General features: G+C 37.4%; 1 protein-coding gene across 3 annotated transcripts in view; it reads right to left on the bottom strand.

Moving 5' to 3' along the window:
• Positions 1-256: 256 nt before the first annotated feature.
• The window catches only part of LOC137266178 (AT-rich interactive domain-containing protein 5B-like), a 55,777-nt gene continuing 39,870 nt past the window's right edge, over positions 257-16,163 (bottom strand). The window contains exons 3-12 of one of the 3 annotated variants that reach the window (XM_067801664.1): positions 9,042-9,258; positions 8,016-8,255; positions 7,128-7,276; positions 6,706-6,859; positions 5,902-5,954; positions 5,559-5,656; positions 4,448-4,595; positions 4,067-4,162; positions 1,471-2,727; positions 257-657 (exon numbers count right to left, since the gene is read on the bottom strand). In XM_067801664.1, the coding sequence (XP_067657765.1) occupies positions 349-657; positions 1,471-2,727; positions 4,067-4,162; positions 4,448-4,595; positions 5,559-5,656; positions 5,902-5,954; positions 6,706-6,859; positions 7,128-7,276; positions 8,016-8,255; positions 9,042-9,258 (2,721 nt within the window). In that variant the 3' untranslated portion in view covers positions 257-348. The remainder of the gene's footprint in view (positions 658-1,470; positions 2,728-4,066; positions 4,163-4,447; positions 4,596-5,558; positions 5,657-5,901; positions 5,955-6,705; positions 6,860-7,127; positions 7,277-8,015; positions 8,256-9,041; positions 9,259-16,163) is intronic. The other 2 variants (XM_067801666.1, XM_067801665.1) reach the window with 2 other exon arrangements.

Here is a 16,163-nt window from a genome sequence, read left to right as displayed (position 1 = left end):
AGATGCAAATCAACTGCTTGTCACACAATTTCGACAAGAAATGATCTCACTGACACATCTCTACATATCACTTTTGTGCACACCTTGTGACAAGTCTGCTGTTCCTCGTATATCTCTTGCTAACTAATCTCCAATACACAACAGAATATGAACTATCAAAACTATCCCATGAGATGAACATTCTCTAAATATCTCACCTAATCTATACAATGAGATGACATATTCTCACATACATGATAAACAGCATGGTACTTTCAAACAACTTTAACAACAAAAATAAACAAAAAACGTGGCAAAAACAGCACATTCATAATTGTCTCCATAGCATAAATGATTGGTGACAGATGATTATGACTTTGAGGCACTGAATTTCTGCGTATCCTTGTAAATGTTTTGATATAGTTGGGAGGGCGATATCAGTATGGGGGACGTGTTGCCAACTTGCGCCAGGACCTGTTGCCGCATCATGTCCTCGTATGCCGCCATCTGGATGTTGGCGTACTGCGCGGCATACATCTGCTGCAGCTGAGCAGGGGAGGTAACTACGCTGTTAGGGGAGATATGGGAGGGCATGTAAGGAGCAGGGAAGGCAGGATGAAGATGTGGAGACGGGACTTCGGAGTAAGCTGCAGACGCTGTCAGGGGCTTGGACAATGCCTGAAACAGGAAGGATGAGTTAGCGTCATTCAGAGAAATGATTACAGAATAACTTATGAGCTGTGTGAATTGATGAAACTAGCATTTCATAATTCTTAGAGATGTGAAAACATATCATTGTCTCAATAATCATGATCCATGTACTTCATCTGACGATAAACATGTAGATATTTTTTTCGTACCTTGATATTTATCGTTGACCTTAGACTGTTAAATTTCACTAGAAATTGACGGTTATAGAATTTACTCATTACTTGCTATGAAAATATACTGTTTTAAGGAAAACTACAGACAGCATATTTTGATATGCACTGAATGAACTTTCATCACTCCAAGCGATATGTATCATATTGTGAAATTTCTATATCGTCACTCCTCTAATAACTATGATGTCTGTTCACCTTCTGCAGAAATTTTGATAATCAGACAGTTCCACTTAGTAATTTTAGCCAAGATGATTGTAACTACCATTTCTTGACAGGCTTATGACTGTCAAAGTGCCAAAAACACTCTGTGGAACATGTCCCCAATCCCCAGAATTGTCAGTTTTCAAATGTTAATCTGTGTCGATTCAAAACAAAAAGAGACACCAGTATATACTGACCAGCAAAAGAAATGCAACAAAAAAAAAAAGACACAAACATGAATGCCAACTTTTATGAGATTTCATATCATAAATTTTGTTTCTTTAACTGTTCAGTATAACTACATGCTGACAACCTGAGACATTAAAACATCCATTGGTATATTTTAGCAATGAACCTCATGGCTACATGCTCACATGTTGATGAGGAGATCACACTGACAACTTACTTTATTATTGTTAAGTGGTGTACTTGTGGCAGACCTAGATCCAGTTGAAGATGGAGAGGTGCTGTGACGTTCCTGAGATCTCACGAGAGAGAGGGGACTTGAACCTCGGACAGAAGCTGACCGGATATCTGACCTTGACCCTGACCGCTCATGGTCTTTGAGACTTGCTCTTGCTGCTGAGGTAGGAAACTCCTGAGGGAACAGAGCACACTTGAAGGTCTTGGGAGCAAAGTCTTTTGCTTCATAATCCCGTTTTTGTTCAATTCTTTTCTGTTCCTTTTCTCTCATAGTTTTCATGCTAAAGTCAACAGGCTGGTCCTGACTAATGTTCATGTCTGAGGGTTTGGTGTGGTTTGTATGAGCAGGAGTGATTCGACCCTGAGGCGGATCGGCTCTCGCACGTTTTACATTATTAAAGAACGGATCGTTGGCTAAAACAGGACTAAGGTGTGATCTCGGATGGTCTCGGGATGACAGGTGAGATGTTTGTGGCACATTAGGGTATGGGTATGGCCGTTTGAGTTGCTGATGAGAGTGAGCTGGCCCGCTATGGGCAGGGACGATTGGCTTTGAGCTGTATGTTGATGGGGAGTGAGACCTGGAGTTCGAGGTGCCCTCACACTTCACTTCATCAAGTTTGGGTTTCGGCGTGTGTTGTATCACAGATGGCCTCATGCTCGGAATGGCTTTTTTCGATTGGCTTTCGTTGATTTGTGAAGCATTGTTGGTAACGAACAATGAGGATTTTGGAAAATACACGTTGCTGCTTTCACTGGCATGGGCAGCAACCTCCACAGATGACGAAGATGACGGGTGAGCAATGAAATGAGATGCGGGCAAGGGGAAATTGCTTGCATAGAAAAGTGCATGTGTACTTATCACGGGTGTCTGTGGGGGCTGGGTGTGTGACGTCTGCTGTAGATGAGCAGACGTCTGAACAGGCGGAAGTGGTGTCTGCTGTTGTGACTGGGTAGGTTGCGACTTCACATGGTTTTGAACCTTACGCTGAACTAAAGGCGATAAAATACTTGGCCGTGTGCGTTGCTTAACTGATGGCACTTCGAGGTCTGTTTTCTGTACTGAAGATATCTGCACATTTTCAATTTTGACTTTGCCATTTTCAATACTGGCCATTTTGGGAATCTGAACTTTGACCTCTTTCAGTGTTTCCATTGTCAGGTCTTCAACTTTGTTCTCTTTGGATGAAACTTTATCCAACATTTTCTTCACTGTCTGTCTCGGGTGGCCTCGTTTCAGCTAAAATGGAAATTCAATATAAGGAAAAGTGACAGTGACAGCTGAAGTTTCATCACAGATGTGAACAACAGTTTCAGTCATGACCAAGATCTTTTATGGATAAATCTTCATTTAATTTTTGACACACATTGTTTTGGGGTCATTTTAGACCCCTTCATCAGGTGAACTCACCAAATGATCCCGAAATGTTGTGTGTCAAAAACTAAAAGAAACTTTATCCATAAAAGATCTTGGTCATATGTACAACTTCGAAATGCCACTAAAAGACATCAGCTCCAGTCATGTCTCAAGTTTCAATTCAGTATTGGAGATACTAGCAATATTCAAAGTGACACAGGCTTTAGGAAACTTTCATGAATGAGACAAGCCTAATGAGGGTTGAAACCAGAAGACATGAACACAGTAGAGATACAACTTGTGCATACTGTTAAAAAATCTGGCTCTTTTGTTAAAGTTTTCATTTGTTGTTTACTACAGCCTGACAAAAGTGAGTTTAGTTTCCTGCCACACTCAGCAATATTCCAACTAAATGGCAATGGTCTGTAAATAATCGAGTGTGATCAGCAACATGAGCATTTTTCTATGCAATTGGAAAACAATGATATGTGTCTTCCGAGTCAGCAAGCATGACTATGCAACCCCGTTGGTAACCTTTTACAGCAAGTCAGCTGGAGTACAGACTAGGGTCAATACAATCCTGCGATTGATAGGTTTGGGTACAATGACACAAGGTCATTTGAGTCAGAATGTGTGAAGTGGGGAGGAGGGACTAGTTGCAGAGAAAGGGACAGCCTGGTGTTGAAGAAGCATGTGCACAAGTGGCGACTAAGTTTTAGATTCATTAACCTGTGCCGTGCTGTCGCCATTCTTTCTCGCACACCTGGCTGACCCTTTCTCTGCACTCCTCCCTCGTAACAAACCGTGAACTGTTTTTGTGGCAGTTTGTTTGACAACTTTTTTATTTTTCTTCTTATTATTATAAAAAGTCTGCAACATCCTCACAGAGTTGGAATGATGCTTTAATTATGATCAGTTTTTCAGTGAGTATTTTATGCTTGTTAGTATTCGAGTTAGATTGCAATTCATCAGTCCTCTTTTGAGCCAAACGGACTACAGGCTGTGGACATATTCCAAATCAGACTCACAACAGCACCTGCATGACAGCCCTTCCAGCCACTGAACACAGTGAAAGTTTTAGGCAGAGCAGTCCATGATGCATCCAATAGTTACCACCAATTCTGTGCATAAATACTTCTACATTGTTAATAGCTCAAGCTGATACACATCAATGCTGCAGGGTTACAAGGATGCAGGTTGTTAAGTGAATGACTCTGATTACCTGTGAATTTACCTGATCACGTTCCATAGCCTTCTGGCGACGGATCTCATTCCATTTCCGAACCTTTTCTTCCATCGACACATCAATTGCTTGCATCTAAACATATACAAGCATACATTAACAGCCTGCCATATTTCTATGTGTTTTATGCAGTCAAAATTCTAGTTCTAGCAAGGCAGAGAATTCCAGTCTTTCTTAAGAAATTACATATTGCAATACAGAGATTGTGCAATTTTCTCACTATATAAAAGAACTAGATACAAGGGAAGGTTGCAATTTTGACTCCAGGTCTCCAACAAACAAGGCAACCCATGGTCCCTCCCCACTGCCTTATCTAGTATCATTCACAATACCATGCAGTGCGCTATATGTTTTGCTTACCAATAATTCCTTCTTTTCATCCAGTTCTGACTTCAGTTTGGCCTTATCATGACCTTTGTTCTGGCTGTTGATCATGGCCTTGACCTTTGACTTTATCTTATTCCGGGGTTCATCACCCTTTTCATAACGTTCAAAGGCCAGCAGTAACCTAAAACAGTTACAAAATGTATTACAAAAATCCATGCACAACAGAAATTCTATGGAATTCTGCCTGGTATATTTTGCCCAAACATACCAAGAGTGGGAGTGATGTACACTGGGCCCTATGAGTAATATACAGGAGGCCCTGGGAGTACAGTACACTTGACCCTGGGAGTACAGAAAACTGGACCCTGGGAGTACAGTACACTGGTCCCTGGCAGTATGGTCCACTGGACCCTGGGACCAAAGAACACAGGACCCTGGGAGTACAGTACACAGGACCCTGGGACCAAAGTACACTGGACCCTGGCAGCAAGGTACACTGGACTGTGGGAGTACAGTACACTGGCCCCTGGGACCAAAGTACACTGGACCCTGGCAGTATGGTACACTGGACCCTGGGAGTACAATACACTATACCCTGGGACTAAAGTCCACTGGACCCTGGGATCAAAGTAGACTGGACCCTGGGAGTACAGTACACTATAACATGGGACCAAAGTAGACTGGACCCTGGGAGTACAGTACACTATACCCTGGGACCAATGTACACTGGGCCCTGAGAGTAACATACACTGGGCCCTGGGGGTGACATACAGGAGGCCCTGGCAGTAACACACATTGGGCCCTAGGAGTAATGTATACTGGGCCCCATGAGTGATGTACAGGAGGTCCTGGGAGTGATGTACACTGGGCCTTGGGAGAGACATACAGTCTGTGCAATTAATGAAAGAAGAAAGCCCACAGTGAATCATCCTGAGGAGGGAGAAAAGTTCGAGGTGATGCAGTTCCTCCATATTTAGAGATACAAACAACAGAGTCAAACAGTTCAGAGAGTCTCACGGATTCGTTAATCTTAGCATTAAATCAAATGTCAGAGGTGTACTTTCATCTATTAAACCAACATCTACAGCTAAGTTTGAAATGAAATACGCTGTCTCTTATTAAGGTTTTCATATTTTAGACCCACCTCTCGTAATGCCTGCGTGTACAGGTGGCTGCACTAGTGCTCCCTGGGTGTCCACCAAGCTTGTCATATAAATGTTTCCAGAGCCTTTTCTCTGTGATCTGTGATAATATAACAACATTTATCTACAACAACAGCAGCATGGATTATTCATGGATCACCTATCTTCTGTGATTGTAGGATCAGATATTTAGCATTAGTTCACCACAGCCAGTTAATACAAGGGTCAGAATTTCATACAGATTTGTATGATGAAACTGTAAGTGAGCACTAAATAAATTAGCCTTCTTTATTGTACATACAGACCTGCTATGAAGATTCAAGGTAATGTTTGTGGAGGACTTACCATGTCATAACCACCAAGTTTCTTCGCATATGAGTAGAAGTAGTAGAGATCTACTGGAAGAAATAACAGTGACACTTGACAACATTAAGGAAGGCAACCTCCAGACAAGTCATGCCCGATCCAAACTGCTGGCTATATTCAGCATACACAACATACTAGGCAGCATGGAAGACAGGACACTTAATAATATATGGTGTGGATAGAACCCTGTGCTTGTATCCGTGTGGAGAATTTGGGGTGGAACAGAACCCTGTGTCCATGTGGAGAATTCGGGGTGGTACAGAACCCTGTACCTGTGCTTGTGTCCGTGTGGAGAATTTGGCTTAGATTGTTGAGCAGTTCTGTGACTCAAAGAGTCCTAGATGGTACGCAACCAATATGAAATACTAATATCTGCACTTTACAAAGAAAATATAATCCCAAATATGACATACGCTACATTTGACCACTTTCTAAATCGTATTGTGCATTCATAGATTGTTACATTCTTAACAACTATAAATATATGCCACAATCCTATCATACTTGCCATTATTTATGAAAAACATGGTAATTAACTTGACTATCATAGAATACAAAATACATATCTTCTCAAAATTTACAATTCATATACTTGTCAGACCTTCTTAGCATTCAACAGTAGAGCTAATATTAAGCATTTATCATCAGAACCTGACAGTTGACTAAATCATTAATGGTTTTTGGAAAGCGCTAACAGACTATATATTTAGTCTTAAGTATCTTATTATTACAGCATCATTCAATGAATCTGAAACAACTTGGTAAAACACACAGTCAACTTACTCTGTTTGAATCCCAATGACGGAACCCTGTCTATGGGTGTCTGTCGATTCCTCATAAACTTGTGGAGATTTATCATAAAATTCTGCTCTTCTTTTGAGACCTTGCTGCCCCCTTTTTCCCAACCTAACCCATTTTGACTTGACCGTCTTCGAGGCTGAAAAGTCAAGGTCAAAAGTAAAGATTTTTTTATCTAATAAGTACCATTTGACGAATATCAAAATGAAATATTCACTTACAGATTAGTTCAACCACTAAAGAAAAGTCATGACCTTTTTGGATATTCATTCCGTCATAAAATACTGTGAATGGTCTCATGAATATTCATAATTTATTATGTGACATCTGAAGAAACCCAACAGATTGAAATGCATTTTTTTCCAAATTTCACACATGACCAACAAAAGAAGCTGTTATCTACCCACCCTCGATGATGCTGATGATGTTGATGATGGTGCTTGTGAGGTGGATGCTAATGATGAAGTGTCTGAGCCATCCTCGTAACTGTCCGAATCTTGAGAACACTCTCGTTTGAGATTCTTCTTTTTACGAGGCCGACCCTTCAGGTTAGGTGCTGGAAGACAAAGAAGTCACAGTGATAACGAACATAAGATTCACAAGCCACTCTTGACGATTGAACATAATTTCCAGCATCGAAACTGTTCCAGAAGCAATACAGAAAGGAAGCAGTCTGTGACATTACTACACAAGTCAGTATACTGGTCATTCTGCTTACATAACTATGAACAGCAAAATTCTATCACTGTTAAATTTGTTATATTTTAAAAATCAATAATATTTCATCATCAGATAGACATCCCCCGCTGTGATATTGCTGGAATATTGCTAAAGTGACATAAAACTAAAGCTCTTTAACTCATCATCAGCGAATACTGTGAAACAATTAACAATGCAAACTACACAACTTCAAGTTGAAACATTGTATTTCTAAGTTGTATTCAGGTCGGAATATTCTTCTTTTCCTCTGCAAGATTGTAATTTGAATGTTTAACCAGTGATGGGAAACTGTTGTTTCTGCCCAGCATGTGTCTCAGATGAGGAAAACCAACTCGCCCTGGAGACTTCAACCTCAGGCTAGATGTTCATATTTCTGATTAAATTTGCATTGATGTGGCTACTTCTGAATGAAGATTTAACCCCAACTAGAGGCATTTTGATTGGTTGTTGATATCAAGGCAGATATTCTGTGCTGAAGTATTTGATACCAGAGATGAAGCTAATGACGTCACTTCTCAAATGAAGCTACACTGTATGTATTGTGAAGGAAGGATGGAGACCCATCAACTACCCACCTAGATGATCACAGCGCAACTCAAAGTCTTCCAACTCAGGGTGATAGAATGTTTCCCTGCAGAACATAATGCGACAGTTCCTGGATTTCACTGAGAAGCCACCGATGGCGCTGACAATGGCATTTCGCAACCATTTGTCCATCATGTTCTCGAGGCGTTTGAGGACGGTGCGATATCGGCAGTACTGGGGATAACTCATGATCACCACTTGCTGGGCATTGTTTGATATACCCTTGTCACCTGGGAGAAAAAAACACATTATCAGATTATCTCTAATGGAACAGGTACAATAAAAAGATTCATTTTAACCTGAAACCTGATTCAGTTGTTTAAATGTTAATTGTATCCCCTTGTGTTTTATTGCATGAATGGTAGATGAACACAAAATACACTGACCAGCAAAAGAAATGCAATTTTCAAAAAATTAAATCTCATAAAAGCACTTAAAAACTTGACGAAAAACATACAGGTGTCACACAATCGGATTTCTCTTGCATGGCAAGACATGGTGTACACATGATCAGTTAACAATGCTTTGAAAACAGTTTTGTTTATATTCCAGGAATTACTTGCAACAGCTTATTCTTGCAACATAACTAAGTTTTGCAGTCCAACATATTTGTACACCAGTTGTTAAATTGTCAACAGAAACAAACACACATTTTTTGTTCCCTAATCTATACAGTAGAAGAAGGATTGTCTATAACATAAACTGTTCTGTAAGGAACACAATTCAGTTAGGTCAACCTCATTTTCAATTATCTATTTTGGTCTGAAACCAAGTTTGATCAAATTTCTTCTTAGAAACAATCAGTAACATTTTCATCACTTCAATTGCTTTCATAATCTTTTCCAAAGTACCTACTGTGTGAATGATCATTATACATTGTCTCTTCAAAATCATAGCACTTTCACTTACTCCAAAATTTCAAGACCAAAAGTGAACGAAAAACAGAAAATCTACATTGTTAGGATACTATTTTCCTAGCCCTGATATTCATGAGATATTATCTTCTTAATTCCTACCAATAAGCTCCTTCTCCTTTTTGACATCATTAAACTGCAATCCACAGTTATTACTCCTGAAGGCTTGAACCAGTTCATCATTGTGGGTCAAATCTGGCTGACCATCATCCTCACAGAATGCCATAAGACCATCTGACCAGGGCACATCCTCTGCTATCAAGGTCACCAGATCATCCAGACGAAGAATTAATTTCTCAGAAAGAGCAAGGATTTCATGCTGGAAATAAAAAGAAATAAATCAACCTCAATAAGAAGTCCTACATTTCTAAACTGTGCACTGGTTCAATGCATTGTTATAGAGCCTATACTAATCCTAGTCTCCTCTAGCCTTGATTTTGTCTACCCCTTTCCGCAGATGCAAATCATCTACCAGACAGATTTTCACTGCACTGGTCTTCAAGTCAAACTGAGTCCTGTAATTACCTGAGAAACATGACAAATGCAGCTCGTACTGATTTGCTTTCTTTCTGAAAGCCCAGAAAACCACTGCACCATTTTTAAGGAACATATATTTCACTTTGATATGAAACTGCCCTCATATTAAATTTACTGATGTATATTAAGTTGTAACAACCTTACAACCACTTATTACAAAAGACTGTTGCTATTACAATTGGCTGGTCAGAACATGCATTATTTTGACTTTATGTTTCGTGTATATACAAACTGTTTCTCTTCTGTAAAGGAAGAAAATTAAGATTATTTAAAACAGAATTAGATTTCTTTTCTAGAAAAATACATAATTTAAGCATGAATTATTTGACGAAATATATCATATTTACTGTTAACTTGAATACTCTCTTTCTGACTAGTTATTGATTACTCATTAATAAGATAATACTTTTATCCTGCCAGTTCCCTGAACAGGTTTCTATTGTGACACTTGGGCGGTCTCTCCTGTATTCAAAACAGCTAACATTATTTTAAAAAAATCCACTTTTTATTCAGATATCACTTGAAAAATGTTCTGAGAAGAGTCTGAATAATTCAGTTACACTAACAGAGACTGTTCTAAATGCTTGGCAAATTGCCACGTGATATATAACAACCACTACTGTGACAGGAGATTTTTAAACATCTCACATCTTTCAAACAAAGCCATTTTTCGAGTCCATTAACCTTATGTCATTTTCAGTATTCATTTGAAATTTACATCTCTGGCCTGGATTCAGATTTGAAAATCTAATTAGCTTGATAAATCTGAAATTTGAAACAAGATATCCTATCATTCCAACACTTGCATCAGCTATCAAGTAGGTGTATTAGGTGAATGAAAGCATGGTAACTTATTCATATCAAAAGCAGACATTAATTCGACATGGGAAAATACATTAACAGTTTGAGATGGAACACTTTATATCGTATTCATATTTAAATACTGTAACCAGGATTATCTGAAAAATACAGACTTAATTAGGAACCAACGATTGATTTACTAAAATATAAAGCATTGGCTTTCTTCATGATATCATTTGTGAGGAGAAAACTAAACATAGATCAATTCTTGTCTCTTCAACATCAAATGCCATTAGGAGAACCAACATTTTGTAGTTGTATGTCTGCATTTTTGACAACCATAAATGGTGAAGTCGATCCATCCAGAAATCCATAGCAGCATTATAAAGAGGAATAATTGAGAATGTAATAGATTGCACAGCTGGAGCAGTCTATGATCAATACTAGCATGTTGTTATAGGACAAATATCTCGTACATGTCAAATTTATCCCGTCAGTGTCAAATCTATTGCATTATGTCAGAAACTGTCAAATCAAGACAATTTTCTTCTACTGTCAAAATATGCTTAAATTTTATTTAGTAAAACATGTTCGCCAGTCAGCCTACAATAACATTCACATTATCAGTGGATGCTCAGATAACAGCAGAAAAATGTTGAAGTAATCAATAGTCAGAGTTACCTCCCCTTCACCCAGTGCATCAAAGCAGAAATTGCACATGGCTAGAGTATTGATTGATATCAAGCTGATTTGTTGAGAAATGAACATTAGTTGCGGCAATGAATGAAAAAACATCGAAAATGTACAATTCACAGTGAAATTGGTATATGTTTAGAGATCGGTTTATTTTTTTCCAGTGACATGATGTGATAGTTGCTTGAAAGGAAATATATTATTGATGACAATGCGTTCCTACGTTGACCCGGTGGCATGCATAAATAAACATAAACAGGGAAATTGACATTTCTTTGTCGACAGAGAGAGATGATTGACAACCCAAACATACAACTGATCAATTGCAGTACCTATGGGAACAATACCGCCTGTCCAACACCACAATAAATTACATTCCAATCAATTAGTTGATAAGATTCCTCAATACAAAAGGGGTCACATCTTTTTCATAATTTCTACAGGAGTTTTTATGTATCTTTCTATTATTTTTGTGAACTGACTTTTTGCATCATTTAATTCTCACTCATAATATGGAAATTTTCATTCATTAATTTTAAGTGAATGTTTTTAAATTTGCATTTACATGAGTGAGTGAGTGAGTTTAGTTCTACACTGCTTTTAGCAATACTCAAGCAATATGGCGACAGGGGACGTAAGAAATGGGCTTCACGCCCATGTGGGGAATCAAACCTGGGCCACAGGCATGGTGAGTGAATGCTCTAACCACTAAGCTAACACCTCCCCCCATCTGTATTTACATGCAATGTGCATCCATTCATATCCATCTACCAGATGAAACAGTGATGGATGATGTTGTTTGTCTACACTGCTTGCTGACTAAATGTCACAGAAACCTATGATTCTGCAGTCAGAGTATTAACATTCACTGTATACATGCTATTTCAACTATTTGAAACCAATATCCTTATAATTATATTACCAAGATACAAAAAGCCTAATGCACTTAAATGTCAGAAGTTTTATCATTTTATGTAATAATTGTGTTTATCAAAGGGCCTCGCATATCCTGCTCTCGCACAAACAGGAAAGCAAAGTGAATAATATTTCAGCATTAGCAATGAGCCAAGAATATGTAGGGAGGCTCATCTTGCCAGTAATCTACTGCCATGTAAATATCACTCCTCACTATAGCGTGCTCCCTTATAAAGCTTCACCAAGACTGTAACCGATAACTGTAGTTACACAACCTAACAGGTAACAGTGGTCAATGACTCTAGATTTAGAATAATTTCTGTGACTAAGTCATTACTGCTTTCCACTTTCGCCTTATATCGAGGTTTGCTAATGAGGCAGTAACCAATGATTTACAGAACATGGGTACATTTAGTCGATTGGTAATTAAATACATTCGCACAATGGGATCTCGGTCACTGAATAAGTATCTCATTGCATATAACATTTTTTGGAAAAATTTGTTTTTAGTTAGCACTGAAGGTCTTTTAAATGTTAAGACAAGAAATGACCCTCATCTGAACAACAGGCACTTCAGTTGAAAAGTTACAAACAGACTCTAGTCAACCATTGTTGACCTGATGATCCATTTCCGTGATGTGAATGATTGCTTGAGTACAATTCACATGATCACAGAAATCTCATCAAAGTTAAAACTTCGGTGTTTCTAAGCTCAATTGTTTCATCATGTTTCACTTAGACACAATGTTGTAAAAAACAACAACCAATCCTCTTATTTTCATTTGCTTGACTTACTTGGAATGCTTGCAAAACACAGACATATATGTAGGAAAGACTATAATCAAAAAGGTTACAATATGCAACATATTTCTTGTAACATAACAATATACTCCATTTACTGTTTTGTCCTTATTTCATCTCAAACTTGCAGCTGTTTCTTCAGCAAGTAATGAACACAATGGCAGAACAGCAAGATCCATCATCAGTATCAACATCACCACCATCATCATCACCATCAACATCACGAGGATTGACACTAACTACAAACTGCATCATTCAGTGGTCATGATTACATATATATTACTACTTTAAGCGTGAAATAGACTATCTTATATGGCATCTGTTTCTAAAGGACAGAATAATCTTTACTGACTTGAAGCTGCTGATTGGCAACCATCTATATTTCATTAACATGCAGGCCTCATGTGAAACAGAATTTTATCATTTCCTTACACAGAAATAGATATTAACTTGATGACATATTAACTGGAACATGCTGACCTAAGTTCATTCTTTGCATGCACAACACACCTGCATCAATGAGAAATGCCAGTATAACTATGCTTTCAGTAAATTATCTGTGCCAATTTAGTGCACAAAATCAACCACTGTCAATTTCATGAAGTAGACATTTTTCCGAGTGTTGTAGCTGTAAACTGAAGGAAGTTATATTGATGTACAGTAAGCCCAGGTCAGCCCAATGTTGCAAGATCAAACACCATCTTGTGGTCAGCATGTGAGTGCATTGAGGGCGGAGACTCCATGAACAGACAAATTTCAGTTGTCAGATGACCTTCCTTCAGTGGTGTCTCAGTGGGCAGTGTAACCTTTGACCCTTGATGGGTAGTACATGGTAGACATTACAAAGCCATTAGGAAAGGAAACTTGTTGTGATTAAATTTCTTAAATCTAAAAAAATCAACAAAATACACTGTTTATTTCTATCTGTCCCTCAATGACTTTTTTGAGTGAATGAAGCTAATGAAGAGAATAATACATCTCAGGAATTTTCATGACAGAACTCCACAAAGCATTGTATCTGTGTTTTAAATATTCTAAAATTTACTTCTTCGTGAAATTGAAACAAGTAAATCTGAAGCTACATTTGAGACTATACATGATAACAAAATTCCAAGTTCCAAATGTGACCTTTAAAAAGAAAGAAATGAAAGACTTCATTTTGTGAATAACAGCCAACATAATATCTGTGAATGAAAAAATAATATTAACTTTGATATTATTGACAATATGATCTCTAAACCAAATTTTATACTATAATAACATTAGTGTTTTATGCTTGTCAGAAGTCCTCAAGTGTAAAGAATGTTAAATGTACATCTTCAGAAATTTGTCTCGAAACACTGAAACTCACATGTGAGCATCTTTACCACTTATGAAAGACACCTATATTAAATATTAAACATTCCCTAACAGCAGTAAAAGAGGACAAGGCTGCCATAATGCTGAAAGAGGGCCACAAGACTAAACAGGTTATACAAACAGCCCATTGGGCTGTTTCACTGACACTATATCAGCTTTCTCGTCCATAGCAATCTATTTCACTATCCACTGTTATCAGCCTTTTTTATGTATTAACACAACACGGATCTCCTATGTTGAATAACAAATCAGTTTCCAGACACCGAAGCCCCATAGCTCAGTACTGCGACTATAACAAATAAATTTCAGAATTTAGTTTGTGTGTGTAACAGTTACAGATGTTGAAAATGATTGTGACCTACACTGCTGTGAATTGACGATGAACATGCAGCTGATATAGATGTCAATGTACATACATACATTTCAGTGTTATAGAGAGGATTCACTGACTCACGATTTTGAATGAGTAACATAAACAGGATAAACACTTCCATTTATTATGAGTTCAGGGAAAAATGTCATCTAGCCAGGGCTAGAATAGATGGGACTTTATCATTAAACAATATTATCCCTGACAATATATTATGTAGAAACTATTGTGGACACTAACAAACAAAACACTTATGCTTGATATTTCACAACTGATGTCATCATCAATATTAATGTTGTGATCTTTCACAGCTGTTGTTAAAATCTATTGAAGTTGCGATCTTTCTCTACTATCTCTATCATCAAATCCTTTTTGATGTTGTGATATTAACACATCTGTAATTAAAATCGTTATCGACATTGTGATCATACACAACAGTTATTAAAATCTTTATGTTGTGATCTTAATGTACATATTATATAAATCTTTATTGATGTTGTGATGTTACATGTTACTAAAATCCTTTGTGATGTTGTGATATTACACAAATGTTACTAGAATCTTTTGTGACGTTGTGACATTACACAAATGTTACTAGAATCCTTTTTATGCTGTGATGTTACGTTATTAAAATCCTTTGTGATGTTGTCATTGTATTGTATGTATTACATAAATCCTTACTGGTTTTGTGATGTTACAAAATGTTATTTAAATCCTTATTGATGTTATGATCTTACACAATTGTTATCAAAATCCTTATGATGTTATGATCTTAATGTACAGATTATATTAATACATATTGATGCTGTGATCTTACATATTAAAATACTTATCACGTTGTGATATTACACAGATGTTACTACTATCTTATTGATGTTGCCATTTTAACCCAACTGTTACTACTATCTTATTGATGTTGTTTTTCCTGGTGGCAAGAACAGTCCTTGTTTACACTGTTGTTATACACAACTATCACTCAGTCTGATATCTTTCACAAAAGTAACAGTCATAATTATCATTCTTATCAAAGTTCTGCTCAGTTTATTACTGTTTATCATTCTTATTATCATCACAAATTATCATATCAATATTGATATTTGACAAATGACACTAATCAACATTGCCAATATTATATTACAAAATATCATAACAATGGTTGGTATAATTCCTGTCTGTTTCCAAAATGAATACCCAATACTGAGATGTGAACAAAATACTATCAATATTCAAAGACTATCTATTCCAATTTTTGTTTCCATTAATATTTTCACTTTTTTACATTTTCCAAGACATGACCAACAGACTAACAACTTGGCACGCAACTCTGTTAGGAAATGAATTTCTGTTTTTCTTGTTGAATGTGAATGTAATCAGGACTGTGTTATCGTCATGATCGATCATAACATCAATACATAAGCCGGAACCATTGTCTAAAGCTTTCCTAATGCGTGTCAAGCTCAACCCTTATGATAGACTGATCTCATTAAGGTATTTCCACCTTGCCCAGTGTAAACATATGCAGCAAACTGACCTGCCCACTACAGGTGGCGCTATGTTATTCCGTTGTATATTGCATTTTACATATTTACAACCCTTCAATGACACACTATCATCTATATATGTAATACATAGTGACATTAATATGTGACTGTTTTCCCAAACAATTTATCAGACCAGGCTAAAGCCAGTTTCCTTGCCAGCAGAATGTGATGATAGTTGACAAATCTAATGGTCACCTTCACATCTAT

This window comes from Haliotis asinina, chromosome 15, assembly GCF_037392515.1.
Source record: "Haliotis asinina isolate JCU_RB_2024 chromosome 15, JCU_Hal_asi_v2, whole genome shotgun sequence".
In the NCBI taxonomy this organism is placed as follows: Eukaryota; Metazoa; Mollusca; class Gastropoda; order Lepetellida; family Haliotidae; genus Haliotis; species Haliotis asinina.
This window is presented reverse-complemented; position numbering and strand designations above follow the sequence as displayed.